Raw genomic sequence first — 25064 nt, 5'->3', positions numbered from 1 at the left:
TGACTACCTATGAAGCAAAAGGAAGTTTTCTATCTTGTTTAGTCTGCATAGCAGTGTAAAAGGGCCATGACTTCAAAACTTCTCTGTACTATTCATTAACAGTTTGAAAGGAAATAAACAAAAAGACAAGTCTCTCTTTTAAGTTTATGAGCCTCAAGACTTCCCTGGTGGGTCCAGTGGGTAAGACTCCGTGTTCCCACTGCAGGGGGCCCGGGTTGGATCCCTGGTCGGGGAACTAGATCCTGCATGCATGCCTCAACAAAGATCCCACGTGCCGCAACTAAGACCTGGTGCAGCCAAAATAAATAAATAAAATAAAAAATATTTTTCTAAAAAGTGTATGAGCCTCAGTAGAGCTACCACACTTTTCCTTTTTTCTGTTGTGTTTTTTAATTTTCTTTCCTTTTGGCCACGCCTCATGGCTTGCGGGATGGGATCTTAGTTCCCCTGTCTCCAACCAGGGATTGAACCCTTGCCCCCTGCAGTGGAAACTCAGAGTCCAGCCACTGGACCACCTAATTAGTCCCTAACTAATTTTAATTGCTAATTCATTCAGCAGATATTTATTTTAAGTACCTCCTTTGGTGGCAGGCACTGTTTTAGGTTCTAAGGATACAGTGGTGAGCAAAACAGACTGTCCCTGTGTCCCTATCCTCAGTCCACCACATACATTACTGAGGAGAGACAGTAAACAAATATATGATATATAGTCAGCTGGAATTAAATACTGTGAGGAAAAATGAAGCAATGGAGGGGGATAAAGTGTGATGGAAAATGCTAATTTAGATATAGGGTGGTCAGGAAAGGCCTCTCTGAGGATGAGACATCTGAAGATGAGAATGAGAAAAGGCAGCAGGCCATGCAGATATTCCCATTACAATCCCAGTTGCTTTTCCTCTCTTGGGCTTTATGATGATGTTACCTTGTATTAAGAAGTGTTATTGGGCTTCCCTGGTGGCGCAGTGGTTGAGAGTCCGCCTGCCGATGCAGGAGACATGGGTTCGTTCCCTGGTCTGGGAAGATCCCACATGCCGCGGAGCAGCTGGGCCCGTGAGCCATGGCTGCTGGGCCTGCGCGTCCGGAGCCTATGCTCCGCAACAGGAGAGGCCACAACAGTGAGAGGCCCGCGTACAGCAAAAAAAAAAAAAAAAAGTGGTATTAAAAACATTTCTTCCTCAATTCATTACTTCATTTAACAACTTGAGAGAAATTCCTTTCTAGTTGTAGTATCATATAATCATATTCCTGTGCAAATTATATAGCCGACAGAGTTTCCCTTTTCACATTGACTGCTAGAAAACTCAGAGATTAATTTGTGGCCTGTCCATATTAGCCATAGTAGTTGTGAAGGTCATTATGGTATGCCTCTTTTTGGTTTGGTTTTGTTTAGCGTCATTCCTCTCAAGCCTGCCTTTTTTTTAACTCTACCATGAATTCATGCTATCTTGTATTTTATGTATCCATGTAATCTAATCAGAATCCTTTTTGGAACAAGGTACAGTGGTGAATTATAAACATGTATGTTTATAAAGGTAGAAAACATGACACAGAATTACAGTACTTACATTGGTAGTATAGGCTGGTGGTTCTTAACTGAGGGCAGTTCTGTGTCCCCCAGGGGACATTTGGCAACATCTGATTATCACAGTTGGGAAATGCTACTGTCATCCTACATTGAACAGGACAGCCCTCAAACAAAGAATAATCTAGCCCAAAATGCTGATAGTGCCAGGGTTGGGAAACCTTGCTGTAGACTGGACCAGTCAATCCACAATTTCATACATTCCAGGGCTGTAGAAGCATTTTGTAATGTAAATGTCAAATGTGTTTCCATGTAGCTTATTCTAATATACAATGTATATTCTAAGTGGGTAGGTTGGATGCCCTTCCACTAAGTCTGTCATCAGTCAGCTATTACTGAAAGCAATATTTTCCCCTTTGGAAATCTGTATTATCATGCCCACAAAGCCATAACTTCAGGTTGACAAAGTTGGGGAGAAGTGTGCTTTTCGTTTGACCGCCAGTATTTTGAACATTTGAATAAGCAGCGTAGTTAAAATGAGACTATGTTCTTTTCATTCTTCATTCTTTTTGCAGGCTTTCATAGAGACCATGTTTGCCAGTAAAGCCCCTGTAGAGGAAGGCTTTCTTTATGCTAAGGTGAGCATTAAATGGCTGGAAAAGTTTTGTTGGACACAAATGTAATTTCATTGATTTGCATATGGCATCCAGTTGGCTTTCATGGAAGTGAGCAAGATATCAGTGGAGAGGATTTGGTTCTTAAATGTCAGTGGTAATTTATTAGATGAGTCTAAAATATTTAGAGCTACAATTAGATGGAGAAAATTGCGAAGTAGAACAGGTAAAGAAGGAAAGACTTTTGCAAGTGTGAGTTAAGAAGGATAATACTGTTTAAGTAATGTAAAGGCAAAGAATCTGAGGTGGTGTTGCAGATAGTAGCAGATATGAACCAGTCTCCAGCTCCATCCTAGGATATAATGGAATTAGTAGAATTTACCATTTCCCTAGCATCCTTTTTCACACTTCCAGAGCATGTAGGTCGGTAGCTATTTGAAAGGTTGAAATTGGTAATTTAGAGCTGTTGTTGAAAATGCAAGCCATATTTCAGTGTTGATCTAAATAAGAAAAAACAAATAGTAACATGTAAAGTATCTGACCGTTTCTCTGTGCTCAGCCCAATCATAGGTTTTCCATGTTCTCTTCTGGACTTAACAGTTTGAAAATCACAGGAAAGTTAGAGCACTCAGGAGAAAAGAACAGATTTAATAATAGAGTTGAATAACAGTATTGGGGTGAGCATAAAAGAAATGGCCTGAAGTTACAGCATAATAGTTCGGTTAAAAAGGTGTGACGAATAGTTTTCCATTGTTAACTTAAGATAAGTACTTGAATGGAGGTATGGGCTGTTGAGAGCCTGTGCTGGGGCTGCCCTGAGGAAATCTCAGTCAGACTTTCAGTCGTACTTTGCTGTTGTTTTGCAGTTTGAATTTGAATGCCGGGCCCGTGGTGCAGACATCTTAGCCTACCCACCTGTGGTGGCTGGAGGTAATCGGTCAAACACTCTGCACTATGTGAAGAACAATCAACGCATCAAGGTACACAGACCCCCTTCAGTGCTGCTTCCTCGGGGTCCAGATGCCTTAGTAAACTCTAACCTCATGGTCCCCTAACCTTCAGCTTTCACAAACTAATTGCCATTTATAAATCCCTCACAGACATGATCTCATTTGATCTGCACATTAGCACTGTGAGATAGGAACAATTATTAACATGCCTGTATAATAGATGAGGAAAATAAACTAAAAAATTAGGTAACTCGTTAGTGCAGAGCCAACTATTCTAGTCTAAAGCCTCTGCTCATTTCACTTGATAAAGCTCCTTTGCTAAGGACTTGTGGCAACAGTGGGCCAAGCATATTTTGGGAGCAGACAGGTTTTACAACTATCTTGTAGCTGTGAGGGAACTTATTTTTTATGGTTTTCTCCCCAAGTGACTATACAAGTAAAGAATCATGTATTCCTTTATTAAGTCTAGTTTAATTATCTACTTTAATTTACAGTAAATTCAAAAAATAAATATAGCAAACATAAATTATACAATATAATTTTTTTTAATGAATACCCATGAACCAACGACTCAACTCAAGAGCCAGAACATTACCAATATGTTACATCTGCGTGAGTACCCTTATGCTCTGGCACCCTACTGCCTCCCTCCCAAAGGTCACTAACCAGTATCCTAAATTTTGTTTGTCATTCTCTTGATTTTTTCAATAGTTTTATCACATAAGCATGATTCCCCAAACAATATTAATTAGTTCTGCTTGTTTATGAAATATATAAAAATCATATATTGCTATATGTAGTTTTGGGGACTCAAACTTTTCTTTTAACCTCAAGTATGATAAGATAATACAAATTTTTTCTCAGGTATTTGTATCTGTTTACACTCCTACCAGCAGTGTATAATTCTGTTCACCACATCCTTTCCATCCCCTGATATTATCAGACTTCTTAATTTTTGCCATTTTAGTTGGAATAAAACAGTATCTCATTGTAGTCTTCATTTCCATTACCTCAATTAACCAGTGAAGTTAAGCATCTTTTCTTATCTTTGGCATTACTGCTTTCAACTTGCTAATGTGTTGTTTAGGATATTCTGATTTGTGTACATGAATGAGATTGTCTTATAATTTTTCTCATACTGACTTTATGGTTTTCATTTCAAGGTCAAACTAAACTCATAAAATGAATAGTTTATTTTTTAATATTGTAAAATGGTTTGAATTAATGTTTCTTGAAAATTGGGTAGGACTCTCCTGTGGAATTATTTGGGCCAGATATCTTTTGTGGGATTTTTAACTATGATTCAATTTCTTTAATATACTGAGGCTTTCTATTTTTCTTTTTCTTTATTTATTTTACATTTCTTATTGTAAAATGTAACTACTGGAAAAGTACTTAAACCATAAAAGAATAGTTTAATGGGTAATTATAAAGTTAGAACCCATGTAACCGTTACCCAGGTCAAGAAATAAAACGTGTAGGCAAGCTACAGCCCTCTGGGTGAAATCCAGCCTGCCACTTTGTTTTTTAAATAAAGCTTTATTGGAACACAGTGGTTTCCACTCCCCCACCCCCACCCCATGGCAGAGTTGAGTAGTTGCACCAGAGGCAGTACGGTCCACAAAATAAATATTATCTAGCCCTTTACAGGAAACACTTAACCCCTGAAATAAGACATTACTGTGACCCCCCCCCCCACCCCCAAGAAGCTTTTCCACCATGTGGTCCTTCCCTCCCTGTGATAACTCCCTCTCTCCCTGATAGGGTAATACTCTCCCAATTTTTATGGTGATCATGTCTTTGCTTTTCTTTTTATTTTACAATTAATAAAGTAGTTTATATAATTTGGTTTTGGTCATGTTTGAACTTTATGTATTTGAAATATTATGTCTGTGTCTTCTTTTGTACAGCAGTATATTGTTGTATGCCGCTGTAGTTTGTTCATTGTAATTGCTAGAGTGTAGAATAGCAGGTAGAGTATGGTCTGTGAAGTTAAATATATTTTCATAAGAATACTAAGACATTACATTATGTGCTCTTTTTCACTCTTATTTTCTCTCAATTGTACTGTGAAGTATCCCAGAGACCTTATGACATGCAATATCACACCAACTTGAATGCAGAAGCAAAGATGAGACTCCAGCTGTCTTCTCTTTGTCTATGCTAGACAGAGATTTGCAAAAATGTAAAACAATGCCACTTTTCTAACTAAATATTTTTATTTAGAAAAATAGTTATTTTCATTAAAAATGTTATTTTAGCATGTAATTAGTGAGTTTATTGTTATTTTTAAATGAATATTATAAAATTTTCTCAGTTTGAATTTCTTAATGTGATAAATATCCATAGATGGATATTTATATATTCTCCAGGTATTTACCATTATGAACAATGTTCTGTGAACATTCTTGTACATTATTCATGGTATGTAAGTTATCAAGGTTGCCTAAGAGACACTTAATAATGGAATTGCTGGGTCATAGGATATGCATATTTGCAACTTTCATAGAAAATGCCAGACATTTCCGAAGTGTTTTTATCAGTTTATATTTCTCTTCTTCTGGAGACAGTTTGGTAGATTATATTTTTGTACCATTTTGTCTAAGTTTTTAAAATTGTAGTATTATCTTACATTTTAATCTTTTGTGTTTGTAGTAATGTACCCTTTTACCTTCCTTTTTTTCTTTTGTTTTGTTTTCCCTTTATGTACCTTTTTACATTCTTGATATCTTTATTTGTTTGTTTGTTTATTTATTTTTGGCTGAATGGGTCCTTGCTGCTGTGTGTGGGCTTTCTCTAGTTGTGGCGAGCAGGGATTACTCTTCGTTGTGATACACGTGCTTCTCATTGCGGTGGCTTCTCTTGTAGTGGAGCACAGGCTCTAGGCACGCAGGCTTCAGTAGTTGTGGCACAAGGACTCAGTAGTTGTGGCTTGTGGGCTCTAGAGCACAGGCTCAGTAGTTGTGGCTCGCAGGCTTAGTTGAACCACAGCCTGTGGGATCTTCCCGGACTAGGGCTCGAACCTGTGTCCCTGCATTGGCAGGCAGATTCTTAACCACTGCACCACCAGGGAAGTCCCTTTTCTAATAAATCTTAATAGACAGTTTCTTTAAAAGTAAACATACATATTCTCTGTGAACCAGCAGTTTCTTTTTAGGTATTTTTCCAAGAAAAATGAAAACATATGTCCAAAAAATGCCTTGTACAAGAATGTTGATAGCAAGTGTACTCATAATAGTCCAGCGGTCCATAACCAGGATATTAGATATGGAAATTACCATGTGATATATCCTTGAAATAAAAAGGAGCAAACTACAGCACTGCCAACAGCATGAATGATCCCAAAAGCATTACACTGAATAAATAAGCCAGACACAAGAAAATTGCAAACTATATGATTCTATTTATATGAAGTTCTGAAATAAGCAAAACTAATCTATGGTGATAGAAATCAGATTAGTGGTTGCTTCTGATGGGGTGTTGACTGGGTAAGGCCATGAGGGTGTGGTTACATGGATGTATACATTTGACAAAACAGACTTAATTCTGTATACTTAAGATCTGTGCAAAGAAATCTCAGCAGAGGTTTGTGGGTTTTTATTAGTCTTTTAAAACCATCTTCTCTCCTGCGTGCCTCAGTGAAGATCCCGCGTACCGCAACTAAGACCCAACACAGCCAAAAATTAAATAAATAAATAATAATTTTTAAAATAAATAAAAATACTAAAAAAAAAAAAAAAACTTTGCACATCATTAATGCCATTTTGTCTTTGTTTATTATCTCATCACACTGTGCCCTGGCCTTTGTTAATTTCACTCTTCTACTCTTTGTGTTTATTCTCTTGTTCTTTTTTTAAGCTTTTTTTTTTTTTTTTTTTTGTGGTACACAGGCCTCTCACTGTTGCGGCCTCTCCCGTTGTAGAGCACAGGCTCCAGACGCGCAGGCTCAGCAGCCGTGGCCCACGGGCCCAGCCGCTCCGCGGCATGTGGGATCTTCCCGGACGGGGGCACGAACCCGTGTCCCCTGCATCCGCAGGCGGACTCTCAACCACTGCACCACCAGGGAAGACCTAAACTTCTTAAATTAGATGCTAAACTCTTTTTTCTGGCCATGCCACATGGCTTACAGGATCTTAGTTCCCGGACCAGGGATCAAACCCGGGCCCCCTGCAGTGAAAGCACCGGGTCCTAACCACTGGACCACCAGGGAATTCCCTAAACTCATTAATATTCATCCTTTCTTCTGTTCTAATTATAATTATTTAAGGATTAATATTTCACTTTCATTATATTCCATGTGTTTTTTTCATTATATTCCACTGTTTCTTTTTGCTTTTGCTGCATTAAGATTTCTTTTTCTTTGGTATTTCTCAGTTTTATTATATTTCTAAATACAAACTTATCATATATTATAAACAATAAATATAATATACTGTTTAAAATAATAATGATAAAATGAACAACCATGTATTCACCATCAAGGATAAGAAGATCATTGCTTATACCTTAGTAGTCCCTTGGGCAATCTCAAGCACATCTCCCTTCTGTCTCCTACCATCTTGACTTTTGTTCTAACCTTTTTTTTTTTGTTTTTCTTCATAGTTTTACCACCAGTGTACCTATTCCTAAATATAGTATTCATCCTTGAAAAACTAGAGAATAAGCACAAATCTAGCTTTACAGGGAGAGAGACATATTGCCATTATTAGATGAAGTGACCTAAATAAGAAATAAGAGAAAATAGTCGAAAACTTCTAGGTCATAGTCTGGCTTCAGTTATCTGAAACTTTTCAACTTAGCGGGGAGGGTCATCAAGAAGCCGTGAGAAATGCAGAGGTCTGTTGGGGCATCTGGAAGGACTCTGTCATGGACCGGCTGGTAGGCATCTGGCAGAGATCTAGTCAGAGACAGCAGGCTGCCCTGTGGTTCTGCCTCTGAGCTCACCACGGCTACATCTAGCTGTCAGGAATAGGTCAAAGCAGAGCCCCCTTCTAACAGAGTTTGTTTAGATTTACCTGCATGTTGATCTTTCCTTCTTGCATCTTAGATGGCCTTTCTGGGATCACCTTCCTTCTACCTGAAGAACATCCTTTAGATGAAGGTGTGTAGCTGATAAACTTTTTCTACTTTGTTTAGCCAAAACATCTTTATTTCATTCTCATTCTTGAAAGATGGCTGTGCTGAGGAAAACCATCCTAGATTGACAGTTATTTTCAGTCATCAATTTTAATAGATTATACTCCTTTCTTCTGACTTTCAGTGTTGCTGATTTTAAAGTATAATAATTATCATTCCTTTATGAAATTTCTTTTTGCTTTTGCTGCATTAAGATATCTTTTTCTTTGGTATTTCTCAGTTTTATTATATATCTAAATACAAATTTATTTTTACATGTCCTCATTATGATACCTCTGCTTCCTGAATCTGTAGATTCATGTCTTCATCAGTTCTAGGAAATTCTCAGACATTATTTCTCCAGATATCATCTCTCCTACATTCTCTCTGTTCACTCCTTCAAGGTCTTCAGTTAGATGTATGTTAAACCTCTTTTCTGTTTTCAATAGTTAATGTTTCTTTCATGTTTACATTTGCCTTGTCTGTCTGTGTCATACTCTAGGGGATTTTTGTAGGTCTGTCTTCCAAGAAACTAAATTTTCTCTTCATTTGTCTAACCTACTACTTCAGCCATACACTATTTTATTTCAGCAGTTGTTTTTATTTCCATTTGGTTCCCTTCAAATCCACAGTTATTCTCAATTGTCTCTTGTTGCTTGTTATCCTTTGTGATTCCATTTTTTATCCCTTTAAAGATTTCATAATAGCAATTCTGTATCTCATAACTCCATTGTGTGGAATTCTGGAAGATCTGAATTTGGTATTTGTTGTTCCTGCTGACTCTCACTCACAGTGACCTACTGCCTCGTGTGCTTGACAGCCTTTGGTTGTGAGCTCATATTTGCTTGTTATTTTTGGGAAATTATGCAATCCCAAATTTGGGCGCTGTTTCCTCTAAATGTTATTTGCATATGCTTTTGCCAGAGTGAAGTGGGTCCTAATGACCTGGGGCCCTATTATCCCCTGTGAGTGTCCTGGGTTAATGCAGGAATCTCCACTTCATCTTCCCCACTTTGCAACACCTTCTTTCCTATATACTGTAACACTTATCTTATCACTACTCAGCTCTAGTTTCAGTTCTGGGTTGATTTTTTTTTTTTTTTTTTGCGTTACGCGGGCCTCTCACTGTTGTGGCCTCTCCCATTGCGGAGCACAGGCTCCGGACGCGCAGGCTCAGCGGCCATGGCTTACGGGCCCAGCTGCTCCGTGGCATGTGGGATATTCCCGGACCGGGGCATGAACCCGTGTGCCCTGCATCGGCAGGTGGACTCTCAACCACTGCGCCACCAGGGAAGCCCCTCTGGGTTGTTTTTATTCAAGAAAAAAAGTCTTTAAGATGTCCTTATATGATGTAATGTCAACATTTCATAAAATATATTTTTGTCCAGGATCTAGTTGTTACCTAAAATTTATTCTATCATGTTTCCAGAAAGAAAAACCACATTCATTCTTCTTGCCATTATTATATATGTAATTATTTGACCATTATTCTACTATGTGCCAAGTTCTGTGCTTATTTAGATATGAATAAGATATGGCCTGTCTTCAAGGGCATAAATAGAAAATTTCAGTATAACATGACAAGTAGTAAAAGAGAGATGTACCCAGAGTTTTTTGGTTTTTTTGGTTTGGTTTTTGTTTGGGGTTGGTTTGTTTGTTTGTTTTCCCCCCACATGTATTTTGATGGAGAGCAGAAGGGAAAGTGATATTCTAAAGTTAAATGGTTACGGGTAATTATATTTGAATAAAGGCCCTGGATAACAACCTATATAGGATTTTTTTAATTAATAGTGATACTGGTAATATTTATGATGTTAATAAATCATAAATGCTAATGCTTACACCTAGTAATTCAAACCCCAGCACTCTGGTTCCAGAGCCAATGCACTTAACCACTCTACAGTGCCATCTTTCTTGAGCCAGTGTGAATTCATATGAAAAACTTAGACACTATTTCTTGTGAGAAGGAACCAGAGAAGATTAGTCTCCTTTAAAGTAGAGTTTTTGTTTTGTTTTGTTTTTTATAAAATGAAAGGCATGAAGAGTTTAAATTAGAAGAAGAAAGAACTGACAGTCGTTAAGTCACCTACTTTTACCTGTCTTACTTTTGTTCCAGGATGGGGAAATGGTGCTGCTGGATGGAGGTTGTGAGTCTTCTTGCTATGTGAGTGACATCACTCGTACCTGGCCTGTCAATGGCAGGTAGGGCTTCCAAAGATCCCACTGCTTCTTAGGAGTATGAGTTAGAATATGGGTCTATTTGGAATAAAGAACCAAAGAAATATACAGGTTCCCTCTAGCACACAGTAACTGCCTTTACAAAGCTCCTGATTTTTTCTAAGACTGTTTTTTATTAATCATATCAAGGATCAGGCACCTAAAAACACCTAGTTAACATGTGCGCACACACATTTTTTGAAAACAAATTTAAGTTTTTATTTTCTGAGTACAAAGATAATATTTAGGTTATGGTAGAGTAGTTTGGCCAGATTAACCCTCCGATAACAATTATAGAATCTGGACAAAATATTAAAAACAAGTATTTAAAGGCACTAGAAAGCTTCCTAAAAGCCTGTAGAAATAGCAGCATAAGTCTGTCCTTGAAAGAAGAGCTATAATGGGTTAGGTCTAAGTGGTTAGAGTATTTTGCTTGAGGGAACTCCCCAATTCACACAGCTTGGGCAGCAAGAAGCCACAGCCTAGTTGGCCTGAGGTGTTAAAGGACAGAATTAGATACTAGCAAGGAACCAGAACGATGGGAAATCCTGAAAGAGAGGGTACTGCAAAAAAGGGTGAGGTCCAAAATTTGCATATAAAATATTCCAAAATCCTTGGCTGATCACTACATTATATTCTAGGGTGAGATCCCAGGAGGCTCAGCAAAATACTGGCAGCCAGAATTTGAATGGACTGAGCAGAGACTTTAGTTACTTCCCACTAAGAGCAGAGCTTGCAGTTTGAATCCAGCCAAGTTAACAAAATCACTCTTCAGAAGAACATAACAGAATTTTAGAATCTCTACATTGTATCATTCATAACTTCTACTGTTCATTTTAAAAAATCACTAGACATAAGAATCAGGAAAATGTGACCCATAGTCAATAAAATTATAGTCAATAAAAACAGATCCTAAATAACCCTAATGTTACAATTAGCAGATGAGGACTTTAAGGCAGCTAACAATAGCTGTGCTCAAGGAGTTAAAGAAAGATATAAGTGTAATGTGTGAACAGACAGAGAATCTCAGTAAGAAACCAAAAACTATAAAAAGAATCAGGGATTCTGGAGAGATGGCAGCAAATAATAGTTTTTCAGTCTTTCCAAATTTTCAAATAAGAATAGAACAACTAGGTAGTGACTGGTATCCCAAACACCAGGTAATGGGGTATCCTTAAAATCTCAAAATACAAATAGTTATGAACATACTATGTACAACCACAAGACCTGGGTGGTATCAGTATCTGTGTGGAAGGAGAAGGAAGCAGCAATGGTGGGGGAGGCTAACTGACAGACCTGAAAACAGGAGAACCCCAAAATAACCAACAGCTATTCACAGTCAGGATAATGAGCCAATTTCAGAACAGAAGCTGAAAACGGGAAGGATTTGCCAATCCAGTGGCCCAAGAAAGTCTGAAGGTGCTGGGCTCCCTTCTAAGACAGGGACTCACACTTAAGGTAAACTGCTAGAAGTAGAACAGAAATTGAGCAGGTTAGGAACTAAAGAGAGGAAAGAATGAGATGATCCAAATCAAAGAGGGGAGAAAGGGAGTCCCCTGGCAGTCCAGTAGTTAGGACTTGGCATTTTCACTGCCTTGGCCGGGGTTCAATCCCTGGTCGGGGGGAAAAGATCCCAAGGGCCATGCAGTGCAGCAAATAAATAAATAAAACCTAAGTGAGGGAGAAGAACTAAGGAAAGATCTGAAACAAGCTGCCTTGTTTTTTACCACTACACCAAAACAACAGAAGATTACACTCTGAAGTTAAATATTTTATAAATCCTGCCTTATTCTAAAAGTACAGGAAATTAATTTCATATAAAATAAGCAATTAAAAAAGCATCTAGGGGACTTCCCTGGAGGTCCAGTGGTTAAGACTCCATGCTTCCACTGTAGGGGGCGCAGGTTTGATCCCTTGTCAGGGAACTAAGACCCTGCATGCTGCCCAACACGGCCAAAAAAAAAAAAAAAGCTTCTAGGTTAAATCTCATAAAAAGTTATTAAAAGCAAAAGGAGAATAAGGAGCAGAATAACGTCCCTACAGAAATGAAAGCATGCCAGAAAGACATGACTACAAAGTAGATCAAAACAATGCCCTTTTGTTTTAAAACAAGCTAAAAATTTTTAAAGCAAATCATTCAAAACATGAAAAAACAACATATCAGAATTAGAAAATCTAGGTAATGAAGTGACAAACTCAGAAAAGAATTAGAAATAAATTTAAAAGCATTTCAGGGGCTTCCCTGGTGGCACAGTGGTTAAGAATCCGCCTGCCAATGCAGGGGACATGGGTTCGAGCCCTGGTCTGGGAAGATCCCACATGCCACGGAGCAACGAAGCCCGTGTGCCACAACTACCCCATGCTCTGCAACAAGAGGAGCCACCACAGTGAGAAGCCCGTGCACCACAAAGAAGAGTAGCCCCTGCTCCCCGCAACTAGAGAAAGCCCATGTGCAGCAACGAAGACCCAACACAGCCAAAAATAAATAAATAAATAAATAGATTTATTTTTAAAAAAAGAAGTCAAACCAATTAAAAAAAAAAAAGAATCTGCCTGCCAATGCCGGGGACACAGGTTCGAGCCCTGGTCCGGGAAGATCCCACATGCCGCAGAGCAACCAAGCCCATGCACCACAGCTACTGAGCCTGTTCTCTAAAGCCCACGAGCCACACTACTGAGCCTGAGCGCCACAACTACTGCAGCCCACACACCTAGAGACCGTGCTCTGCAACAAGAGAAGCCACCGCAAATGAGAAGCCCATGCCCTGCAACGAAGAGTAGCCCCTGCTTGTTGCAACTAGAGAAAGCCCGTGTGCAGCAACAAAGACCCAACACAGCCAAAAATTTTTTAAAAATTTTAAAAATAGGCAAAGAGTTAGAACATACACATGAAGGAAGCCCTGAAGAAGAAAACCAAAGCAAGGGAACAGAACAAATACTAAAAACTATAATTTAAAATTTTCCTGAAAAAAAAATGTTGAAACTACCTTAGAAAGAGCACACTGCGTACCTGAGAATATCAGCCCAGGAAAAAACAACACCAAGACATAGTCTAGTAAAATTCTGAACCTGCAAGGAAAAGAAAAATTCTTTTGGGGACTTAGAGAAAAAGAGGAAAGGAAGGAAAGGAAACTAGATTGTTATCAGCCAAGCTTTATGAAAGAAGAAAATAGTGTAATGTATTGAAGATGCTCAGAGAACAAAAGTGTGAGCCAAAGATTTTATCTGCAGCAAAAAAAACTTTCAGCTATAAAGGGTACAGATCGTTAGGTGGGAACTTAAAGAACATTACTCCCATGAATCTGCTGGAGCTGTGTGATCAGGAAAGAGGATATCACAATAAATCCTACAGATATCAAAAGGATAATGAGATAATATGTGAACAAATATGTGTATTCATCATTGTTAGTCATTGAGGAAAATGCATGTTAAACCTCTACACATCCACTAGAATGGTTGAAATTAAAGAGACCAACCATACCAAGTGTTGGCAGTGGTGCAGTGCAACGGGAACAAAAAGACTTGTACAAGAATATTCATAACAGTTTTATTCACAGTAGCCAAAAACTGGAAATGACCTAAATGTCCATCAGCAAGAGAATGAATACACAAATTGTGGACTATTCATACAATGGAATACCACTCAGCAATAAACAGGGAACAAACTACTGATCAAAATAACACCATGGACATTATTCTTAATGAAGGAAGTTCAACACAAAAGAGTACATATTGTCTGATTCCATTTATATGACATGCTAGAATAGGCAAAACTAAGGTGAAAATAATCAGAACAGTGTTTCCCTCTCGAGGTAGGGGTGTTGATTAGAAATAGACATGAGGAACTTCCACGGGGGGGATGGCAATGTTGTGTGTCATAGGGATATGGATCTGGATCTCATTTCTCCAGAGAAACAGCCAGTGGGATATATTATGTATGTATGCATATTTAGGTAGGTAGGTTGGTTGATGATCGATTGATTTTAAAGAACTGGCTCACGTGATCATGGGGATTGGCATTTCTGAATTTCAGAGGGCAGAACTGCAGGCTGGAAACTCAAGCAAAAGCTGATGTTGCAGTCTTGAGGCAGAATTCTTTCTCCAACATAGCAAAGTAGTTCTGGTATTTGAATTTATGTAGTGCAGGCTACCTTTTGATCCATGTTTCAGCCAACCAACCAAGTAAACCGTTAGAGCCTTTCTGAGCCCTCAAGCTTCAGCATTGAATCCAGAATCTCTCCTTAGTGGACCCCTATCAATAAATTCAGCCTGATCCAACTTTATGTTCCCTCCATCATTAGCCCACACATGAACATCCATTTCTATACATATTCCCAGGTTTTTGTCTATATAAATAGGAAAAATCATGCAGTTCTTTTTGGATTATAGTGCATCTCGTCATGGGTCACACTTTGTACCTAACTTTTTGGGACCTGCTGGGAGTAACATCTAGTTGTGGGTCTAGAAGCAACTACCAAGGCAGCTGCCTCTGGGGAGATACCTGTAGGTTCTCAGTCAAAACAAGGTTGGGGGCTTCCCTGGTGGCGCAGTGGTTGGGAGTCTGCCTGCCGATGCAGGGGACGCGGGTTCGTGCCCCGGTCCGGGAAGATCCCACATGCCGCGGAGAGGCTGGGCCTGTGAGCCGTGGTCGCTGGGCCTGCGCGTCCGGAGCCTGTGCTCCGCAACGGGAGAGGCCACAACAGTGAGAGGCCCGTGTACTGCAAAAAAAAAAACAAGGTTGGCCTCCTCAGACTGGGGTAGAAGGGCTGCTTCTCCTAGCAAAGATGACTCAGCAGAATTTAGGGGTTCAGTGTACCCAGCTTCATCACCACCAGCACATCCATTTGTCAGAATTGTAGAGCTCAGATTTGTACATTTCAGTGTATATAAAATTTACATTAGAAAAAGAATTGTTAAAAAGTGTTTAGTAATACTGAGATGGGGTGGAGCATGTTTATACTCATCAATGACAAACATAACAGTGTTAATAATGGCTGAACCTGGGAGATGGGTGTGTAGGTTTTCATTATAGCATTACCTTGCTGACTTTAACCATTCTTATTAGGGGACATTTATAATTATTTTTAAAATCACAGTGAACATTTTTGTATATTCAGCTTTTTTTGAATTTCAAATATTTTGTCAGGATGTCTTCTTAGAGCAGAATTACAAACTTAAATTTTATGAGCACCTTTAAGGCCTTTGATTTAACTGGCTGTACTAATTTGCAATTCCATCAACAATGTATAGGGACTTCCCTGGTAGCACAGTGGTTAAGAATCTGCCTGCCAATGCAGAGGACATGGGTTCGAGCCCTGGTCTGGGAAGATCCCACATGCCGCAGAGCAACTAAGCCCGTGCGCCACGACTACTGAGCCCAAGCGCCTAGATCCTGTGCTCCGCAGTAAGAGAAGCCACTGCAGTGAGAAGCCCACAGCGAAGAGTAGCCACCGTTTGCTGCAACTTAGAGAAAGCCCGCATGCAGCAACGAAGACCCAATGCAGCCAAAAATAAGTTAATTTTTTAAAAAATGTATTAAAAATACATATCATATACCACCCGAGCTTGGTATTTTTCCCTCATTTTTCCCTATTACTGACGAAGAAATTATTATACTAAGGACACCTGGAAACTAGTAAGTTATTTGTAGCCAAAGTATTTTTTTTAAACAAATACATTTTATTTACTTATTTTATAAATTAATTTATTTTACTTTATTTTTGGCTGCGTTGGGTCTTCAGGTTGCTGTGTGCGGGCTTTCTCTAGTTGCGGCAAGCGGGAGCTGGTTTTCGTTGCAGTGCTTGGGCTTCTCATTTGCAGTGGCTTCTCTTGTTGCGGAGCACGGGCTCTAGGTGCATGGGCTTCAGTAGCTGCGGCAGGCGGACTCAGTAGTTGTGGCTTGCGGGCTCTAGAACGCAGGCTCAGTAGTTGTGGCATGTGGGTTTAATTGCTCCGCGGCATGTGGGGTCTTCGCGGACCAGGCTCAAACCCATGTCCCCTGCATTGGCAGGCAGATTCTTAACCACTGTGCCACCAGGGAAGTCCCATAGCCAAAGTATTGATTAGTTTATCCCATGACATCTGCTTTGCCTATAAGTGCATCCTTAGGCTCTGTTTTTTTTTTTTTTTTTGGTTGGTTTTTTGTTTGTGTTTTTTTAATGGTAAAAAAAAAAATGGAGAGGATCAAGAGTAAGCCTGATCTGGCCCACTGACTGCATTCATGGCTGGGTGCATCTTTTAACCTCACCCCGTGTCTGTCAGCTGACAGTTTGAAGGAGAGATTGTTGTTGCTGCCCCAGCTTTAAGGGTTATTGCTCTTCCTGTTGAGCATCTAGGCATGATTGAGGTCCTGTCATTAATGCTATACTGGTACTGACTAAATATCAACAATGCCCCATCATCATTGCCTTGGAGTTTTTCTAATCAAACTTAGAAGCAAACTTCCTACAATATTAGAGAGTTCCAAATTCGAGTTCTCGGGTTTTCCTGTCCCCAGGTTCACGGCACCTCAGGCAGAACTCTATGAAGCTGTTCTAGAAGTCCAGAAAGATTGTCTGACTCTCTGCTCCCCTGGAACAAGCTTGGATAACATCTACAGCATGATGCTAACACTGATAGGACAGAAGCTTAAAGAGTTGGGGATCGTGAAGAACATTAAGGAAAATAATGCCTTCAAGGTACTTCACTTCCTTTGACCCCATTTCTTAAGAACACCTGACATGCTGCTTAGTTTTTATCCTACGTAAAACTAATTAAATTTAGAAATGGTGTTGGTGATTCTTCACCAGTAAGAGGGACTTTTTTTGAACATGGATTAAAGCAAAAGGTGCAATACTTATTTCTACCAGAAGATGGCAGCACATCCGGTTCATTGCATACTGTGTAACTAGCTCAGAATTCAGAAAACAAAATGAAGTCTGGTACAGACAGGGTGGAAGAGGACATAAAACGGAGGAGAGGTTAACTCTTAATTCTTTTGTAGTGATTTTGAAAAGGTAGAGGTCGAAGGGGAGGGTGTTTCTTGGCTTCCGTAACATTGTTGAGACTTTTAACAATATCCTCAGTTGCCATGTTTAGTGAATTTCATCTGCATCCAAAATGTGATGATGTTCAGTAAAAATTTAAAGCCTCAGCTTTAAATTAAATGGTATGCGACCATGCCAGGTGGTCAAACGAGACAGACCAGTAAGGCATCTCCTAGCTCCAAGTTTAGGCTGCCAGGGTTTCTTTTATCAATAGGAAAAACGCTATAAATTCCTCCTATTCATGCCAACAAATCTTTAATCAACGGATAGAAATATCCAAGCTAGTAAATGCCTAATAATTACTGTGTTACATGGTGTTTCATACCTACTCCACAAGTTGCTGTGAGATACTTAGAGTCTCCAGAGTAGCCTTCCTAAGAGGGACATGCAAACATTGAAAAGAGAACTATTCTATCACGATTATCTTCCCTCCCCCAAGAAAAGAGATTTTCATTTGCTGTAGTCATTACTGGGCTTACCCCAGTTAGCATGTGTGTAGTATATTAAATTGTAAGAATAGAAATGTGGATTAGTTAGAACGCTGTTGGCAGAATTGCATACAAGAGGTGGCAGTTTTCAAGTCTCTTAAGCATTAGCCCGAGGATAGGTGAAACAAGTGGCAGAACTGGGGGCAGGGGGCAGTATTAACACATATCTCATGGCGTTATATATGCCCAACTTTCCCCTTAAGGGGTCATTGCTCTAATAACACTGAGGTAATATCTTTTCCAGGCTGCTCGAAAATACTGCCCGCATCATGTTGGCCATTACCTCGGGATGGATGTCCACGACACTCCAGACATGCCCCGCTCCCTCCCTCTGCAGCCTGGTATGGTAATCACAGTGGAGCCAGGTAAGGGGAGGTGCTAGCAACCTCTGATCCCTTGGGACATGTAATTCTAGTGTTAGATAGAAAGGTAAACACTTTATTTTTACCTGAACGAATGTAATTAAATTAGAAGAGACAGGAAAATGAATCTCTCCAGTAGAAGGGAACTTTCTTTTAGATTTTTTCTTGAGCTTTTTTATTTCACATCACACAATTTGTTTAATTTGGCTTCTCCAATAAACAACAGATGGGGAATACTTTCGATCAGTAGATATTAAGAAAGAAATCTTTTTTTAACCCTGCCTTTGCCAGGGCCAGTTTGTACTAGTCCTTCCCATCATCTTGGTGGGCTGCTGACACTTGTGAAGCCCCTGGAACTTTTCTGCAGAGACACTTAGACTCCCCATGTTCTCAGTTGCAGCTCCTCTGCATTGAACTGCCTGCATTATTCCACTTTTTAGTATCCAGATCCTTTCTTCTAAGCTTCAGAGAGACCTGGCAGTCTAATGGTTCTCCAGCTTGAATGATGCTGGATGTTGGGCAGGATTCAGTAGAAAAGTGGTGGCCACGGTGGAGTGTAAGATTGATATCACCAGTCAGGTTTTTGTTTTCCTCTTTTTTTTTTTTTTTTTTTTGCGGTACGCGGGCCTCTCACTGTTGTGGCCTCTCCCATTGAGGAGCACGGGCTCCGGCCGCGCAGGCTCAGCGGCCATGGCTCACGGGCCTAGCCGCTCCGCGGCATGTGGGATCTTCCCGGACCGGGGCACGAACCCGTGTCCCATGCATCGGCAGGCGGACTCTCAACCACTGCGCCACCAGGGAAGCCCCACCAGTCAGTTTTAAACATCGATGCTGCTTCTGTCATGAAAGCAGATCTCAATCTTAGATTTCAAGCGTTTTCACCTCTAAATTATGTAAGTTATAGTTGGGACACATCTTTTATGCCACCCTTTAAGTCCGGGCATATGTTGCTGTCTGTGACCTTACGTACTGTTAAGTCCAATCTAGTTGACGCTTCCTTAGACTTCGACTACATTTTCCTTTGCTGGTCTTTTTCTTCTTATCACAGAACAGCATCTGTGAGTACAGAGAAGGAAGTTTACAGTTTCTTTAATATGAAAAGACCTGGTGTCTGTCTGACTTCATGATTTGAAAGGGAACCTTGGTTTCTTAGAATTTTTCAAACGTTCATTAAGGTCTTCCTTTTTCTCTCTTTACGTCATGTACACGTCAGTTACATTTATGACTTATTTGAGTATTTGTGCAGCTTCTGGTTGTTGAGGCTAATAATATCTAAGTAAGTGTTTTTTAAATACATTTTAAAATGCCTTAAGTCTTTATTTTAGCAAAGTACCCTTTTTCCACGGAACTGTTAGGCAGAGAAAGAATGCATTTATATAATCTACTGGGTCCCAGCATATATTGACATACTCATAAATTAAGTAACTTTAGTGGCCCATTTGAACCATTAGAATGTGACAGAATCATGATCAACATTATTGTAGTTGTATAGATCTTGTAGTCTAGTATACAAAATAACTATAATAATAGTTCTAGTAATGATAGGCAACACTTACTGACCATTTATGTACCAGACATTTTTATATATATTATCTCATTTAATCTCCACATTTCTATTAGGTAGGTACTGTTAGGATCCCAACTTTATAGAGGTTAACTTACGTGCCCCAAATCATCCAGTTACTGCCATTTATGAATAGAATGTTCTGATTCTTTTTTCTACTTCTCAGGTATTTATATTCCGGAGGATGACAAAGACGCCCCTGTGAGGTTCCGTGGTCTTGGTGTACGAATTGAGGATGATGTAGTGGTAACAGAGGACTCACCTCTCATCCTTTCTGCAGATTGTCCCAAAGAGATGAATGACATCGAACAGATATGCAATAGGGCCTCTTGACCCTCAGTGTAGCCCACATGCATCTTAGGTTCAGAAAGGGTGGACGTTGGCCTCTGTGCACGTGTGCTTTCTGGGGGTCTCTGTGTGGACATTTATACACGTGTTCCACTGGGGAGTGCAGCAGCTATATGAGTGTATGTAGTTGTGTATGTGGTCTTTTCTTGTTTTATGTAGCTAGAAATCTGGGAAATTGAGTTTTTGGATTGTATGTTACTGCAACTTTAGTAACATTAATTCTGTAGAATTAATGACTCAGACAAGTTTAGTTTTCAGATGTAAAGAAAGATCTTGGTTACATATGTCCACGCATCCCAGTTAGCACATGGAGAAAATTCTCTGCTTCTCTCCAGGTCCTTCCCCTCTGCACTTTTCCTGAGATCTATCTAATATCATAAGATTTTTGTGTAATGCTTATATATTTTGAGCCAATCACCAGGGTCTTTCCCTACACTGAAAACCACCCATCAGTGATTGTGGGTGGCCAGTACATACCTTCCATAACACCTGCCTACCTATCCAGGAGCCCATGTATCTACCGGAGCCATGTGAGCCCTCAGGGCACTGGTGTCCTACAGTCACACCATTCAGCCACAGTCCAGATTCCAGCAACACTAGCTATCGAACAAAACATTTTTGAGCCTTTCTTGCTATTTGGTTACCTGGGACCTGGAAGGTGTTTAGATTCTTGATAAGGAAGGAGATGAAAGAGAAAGAAAAGTATATGTGTCTGCTGTAGATCCAGACCGCCATCCGTCTGTTCTCAGTCTAAAGTTGATTACTTTCCCAGACATCCATGCTTTCTTTATAGATTCTTAATGCATTGACCCTCAGCACACCCTTGAAGCTGCTTCCCTGGCCAAGGGCAGATCCTCTACTTACCCTATTAAAGTCAGAGGAATGGCACCCAGTATTCAGAGAGACACCCCAGTTATTATTCTGTGATTTCCTCTAGTGCCAATAAAAACAAAATATGCAACCCGCTCAGTACCTGTAAACACCCTGTGATCCTTTCCTTCCTTGGATGTTAGCACTGGAAGGACAATGGTAAAGACTCATGTTTCCCTCAACACAGTGTTGGATGCAATTATATAATACTCAGTTTGTGAAGTGAACAGGGCTAGACTGCTGCAGATAGGTTATTTGGGAGCTCCTATCATAGGGGAAAGCTTTAAGAACTAGTGTGTTCACCTCCTTTAAACCTGCATATGAGCTCAAGATGTATAAAACGTGCTGATTGTTAGAACATAAATTCGAAAGATTTTAAGAAAATATTTGCATTAGGGAAGAACAGGCTAGGAGATTAACACTCCTTGCAGTGCTAGAGGTTTGCCCATCTTGTCAGAAAAACCCAAGGTACAGAGCCCAGAGCAGACAGGCAGTGACTTCATCAGGAGACAAAGATAATGTTAGCGACCAAAGTGATACAAATTGTGTCCTGACAGTGCTCACCCGCAAATGCTTGGCTGTGCTCAGCAGCTGTGGGAATGGATGGCTGCACAGCTGGAGTCATCATCCCTGCACCTGCCCTCCTCATCCCTCTCCAACTTCTCAGTCCTGTGCTTGTTACTTTCTAAGAGGGGACTAAAAAGAAACCCACAACTCTGGCTTCTCACTCCCTTGGCCTGTATGGCCTCAACAACCTTTTTCTGGAATTGGGTTACCTTTGTTCACTTACAATCCTGGAATAAGAAATTTCCTTTTCTTCCTATAAATCATTTTCTGTAGTCTTCAACTTTCTAGCTAAAAGCTTAGGCGGCTTTTATGAATAGCAGCCTACTTGGACATGAAACAGACTTCTTCCAGCTGGACTCCTGGCAAGTTCTACAGGTGTTGCAAGTCACACGTAGAACGGCCGTTGTGGAATTCTTCTGGTGATTTATAGTCCCTGACCCAGGCATATTGTCCTTTGAGTCCCCGATTAACCACAGCAGCTAACATTTGCATCAGACTATCAGAACCTTCAAGAAGTGACACAGTGTACATCTCAGAGCAGCGGTTTAGGGACTGTCTGATCTGTTCAGGATTGCTTGAGCAGATAATTGTGCACAGTGCCGGAATCTCATTAATTCTTAGCCTTACCACAGACATGCCCCACATTTCCCTCCTTGTTTCAGTATAATAAATACTTCAAGCTCTCCTAATGAAAACCTTAATTTTTAAAAAATGCTTCAAATGTTACACTGGAATTTTTCTCCCTGAATTGAAGAGATACAGCTAAAATATTAACAATAATCTAAAGGCAAGAAGTATATCTAGGGCTTCCCTGGTGGGGCAGTGGTTGAGAGTCCGCCTGCCGATGCAGGGGACACGGGTTCGTGCCCCGGTCTGGGAAGATCCCACATGCGGCAGAGCAGCTGGGCCCGTGAGCCATGGCTGCTGAGCCTGTGCATCCGGAGCCTGTGCTCCACAACGGGAGAGGCCACAACAGTGAGAGGCCTGCGTACTGCAAAAAAAAAAAGTATATCTAGATGGCCTCTGCTGCATACTTTTATGGTTTTACTTCAGGAATTGTTATTTTTCTCTATAATTAAACTGGGACTGTGTTTTTTATTTGAAACACAGCAGTAGAAATAGAATAATAACTCTCCTCTTGCCATAGTCATACCCACGTTAGGAAGGTACTTCTTACGGTGACTTAAGTTCTCTTTGTGTGTCTTCTTTCAAAATATTGTTACCTTTTTTATTAATTTTTGTAAGGTCAGAAAAGGAAAACTCCTACTATAGACATTATATCTTAATTGGGTTTAAGATCCATAAAATAAGTTAAATCCCCGGATAAAGACATTGTAACTTATTAAAATAGAAAACTTGGGCTTTGTTGTTTTTCAAAACATACATAACCAGCATCCTCCTTAGCTTTCTTAATAATAGAAGGAATGTAAATATGATGCATGAGTGCTGCCTCTCCCTGTCCTGTGTCCATGTCACATCACATGTACAGCATAGTGGCTGTCCCACCACTTCCACCTGTGACCCCAGAGTCCTTTGTAACACAGTGTTTCCAGTAACTGCTGTCAGTAAAACAAGAGTTGGGATTTGAGTGAGACTCTGTCTACCATCCCTCAACTGGCATATGATCAATAATAATGTAACTTATTTGTGTTTGTATGTTAGAAACTAAATGAGGGCCCAGGATGGTGGCAGCATAAAGGATCTTGCTTGGAAGAGGTTTTTACTGTGTGGTTTTTGTTTGTTTGTTTGTTTTTAATTTTAGTTTCCTGAAGTGGGATCTGTATCCTAAAACTTAAGCTGATAGGGTTAAGTTTTAAGCCTGGACAAATATACTTCAAGCTGAAGTGTTTAATAATCCTAATATGAGAAGGTGAATACATCATTAAACCCTAATTGTAGAGCAGAATTCCACTGTCACAAAGCATGTTTGTCTTCCTGGCTCCTTTCACCTCTGCCTGTGTGTCACTGAGGAACTTGGGGTAAGCATCAGTATTATTCAGATCAGGGATCCCCACTGAAACCAAGGCCTCTTGGGGTGTGCTTCATGAGAAGCTGAGAGAACTGCAATCTTTGTGAGCATTTCTTAATGCTTTGTATGACTTCCGTGCAATTATATAAATTCAATTTGGACAAAATGCTGTTACTTTTTAAGGCCCTATTGACTGAAAGTAGATATGTCATTTCCCAACAAGGGAAGACCATTTGTTACTGTCATTTAAAAAATAAACTATAAAACGATGTAAGAGTGTTTGGTTTGTGCATGTATGTGTGTGTTATTTTCAAGTCTAGAGTTTATAGCTTTAAATGTGACAACAGTTTGTTTTACAAAGTATTTTATTTTACAGAGTATTCATTAACTACTGTCACAAAATCATGATAGCAAACGAGATAATCTTAGCAGTCATAGAAGGGGGAAAACCAATGGATTAGATTGACTCAAGGATCAAACGTATTAACATGGTGAATATACTTGATAACATTGTATTTTATAATTGAAATTTGCTAAGAGAACTTAAATGTTCTCACCAAAAAAAAAAAAGAAGATAAATATATGAGTTGATGGATGTGTTAATTAACTAGATGGGGGACATCTTTTCACAATGTATACGTGTGTCAAATCATCACCATGTGCACTTTAAATATCTTACAGTTTTGTCAGTTACAGCTCAAGGAAGCTGGGGGAAAAAAGGCTGACTCTCCACAAAACTGACACATAGGTCTGCAGACAGCCCCTGTAGAACTCAAGACATTACACTATAGCCATGAGCATTTTATGAAGGGCAAATTTTGCAAAATTTTAAATATGTAAACTTTCTCAGCAAGCCATATAAAGAATCGTAAGTGTAAGCATCTCTTTATTTATTTATTTGTTTGTTTGGCTGTGTTGGGTCTTCCTTGCTGCGCGCTGGCTTTCTCTAGTTGCGGTGAACGGGGGCGACTCTTCGTTACGGTGTGCGGGCTTCTCACTGCGGTGGCTTCTCGTTGTGGAGCACGGGCTCTAGGCGCGTGGGCTTCAGTAGTTGCGGCTCATGGACTCAGTAGTTGTGGCTCACGGGCTCTAGAGCGCAGGCCAGTAGTTGTGGCGCAGGGGCTTAGTTGCTTCGTGGCATGTGGGATCTTCCCGGACCAGGGCTTGAACCCTTGTCCCCTGCATTGGCAGGCAGATTCTTAACCACTGCGCCAATGCGGAAGTCACCAAGCATCTCTTACTATTAGGAATCCTCTTTAAAATCTGGGGCTCTCTAAGATGTGCTCTCCAACAATTTTTTTTTAAACAGAGAACAGGAGTACTTATTTATTTATTTATTTTTAAAATTTATGTATTTATTTAGGGCTGTGTTGGGTCTTCGTTTCTGTGCGAGGGCTTTCTCTAGTTGTGGCAGGCGGGGGCCACTCCTCATTGTGGTGCACGGGCCTCTCAC

General features: G+C 40.0%; 1 protein-coding gene across 2 annotated transcripts in view; it reads left to right on the top strand.

Annotated features, from left to right (window-relative positions):
• The window catches only part of XPNPEP3 (X-prolyl aminopeptidase 3), a 60481-nt gene extending 36599 nt beyond the window's left edge, over positions 1-23882 (top strand). Inside the window, exons 5-10 of one of the 2 annotated variants that reach the window (XM_032644564.1) lie at positions 2098-2160; positions 3003-3116; positions 10318-10403; positions 16915-17095; positions 18176-18296; positions 20024-23882. In XM_032644564.1, the coding sequence (XP_032500455.1) occupies positions 2098-2160; positions 3003-3116; positions 10318-10403; positions 16915-17095; positions 18176-18296; positions 20024-20190 (732 nt within the window). In that variant the 3' untranslated portion in view covers positions 20191-23882. The remainder of the gene's footprint in view (positions 1-2097; positions 2161-3002; positions 3117-10317; positions 10404-16914; positions 17096-18175; positions 18297-20023) is intronic. The other variant, XM_032644565.1, reaches the window with a different exon arrangement.
• The last annotated feature ends 1182 nt before the right edge of the window (positions 23883-25064 follow it).

Source organism: Phocoena sinus, chromosome 10 (assembly GCF_008692025.1).
Source record: "Phocoena sinus isolate mPhoSin1 chromosome 10, mPhoSin1.pri, whole genome shotgun sequence".
In the NCBI taxonomy this organism is placed as follows: domain Eukaryota; kingdom Metazoa; phylum Chordata; class Mammalia; order Artiodactyla; family Phocoenidae; genus Phocoena; species Phocoena sinus.
The sequence above is the reverse complement of the archived record's forward strand: the minus strand, read 5'-3'. Positions and strand labels throughout refer to the sequence as shown.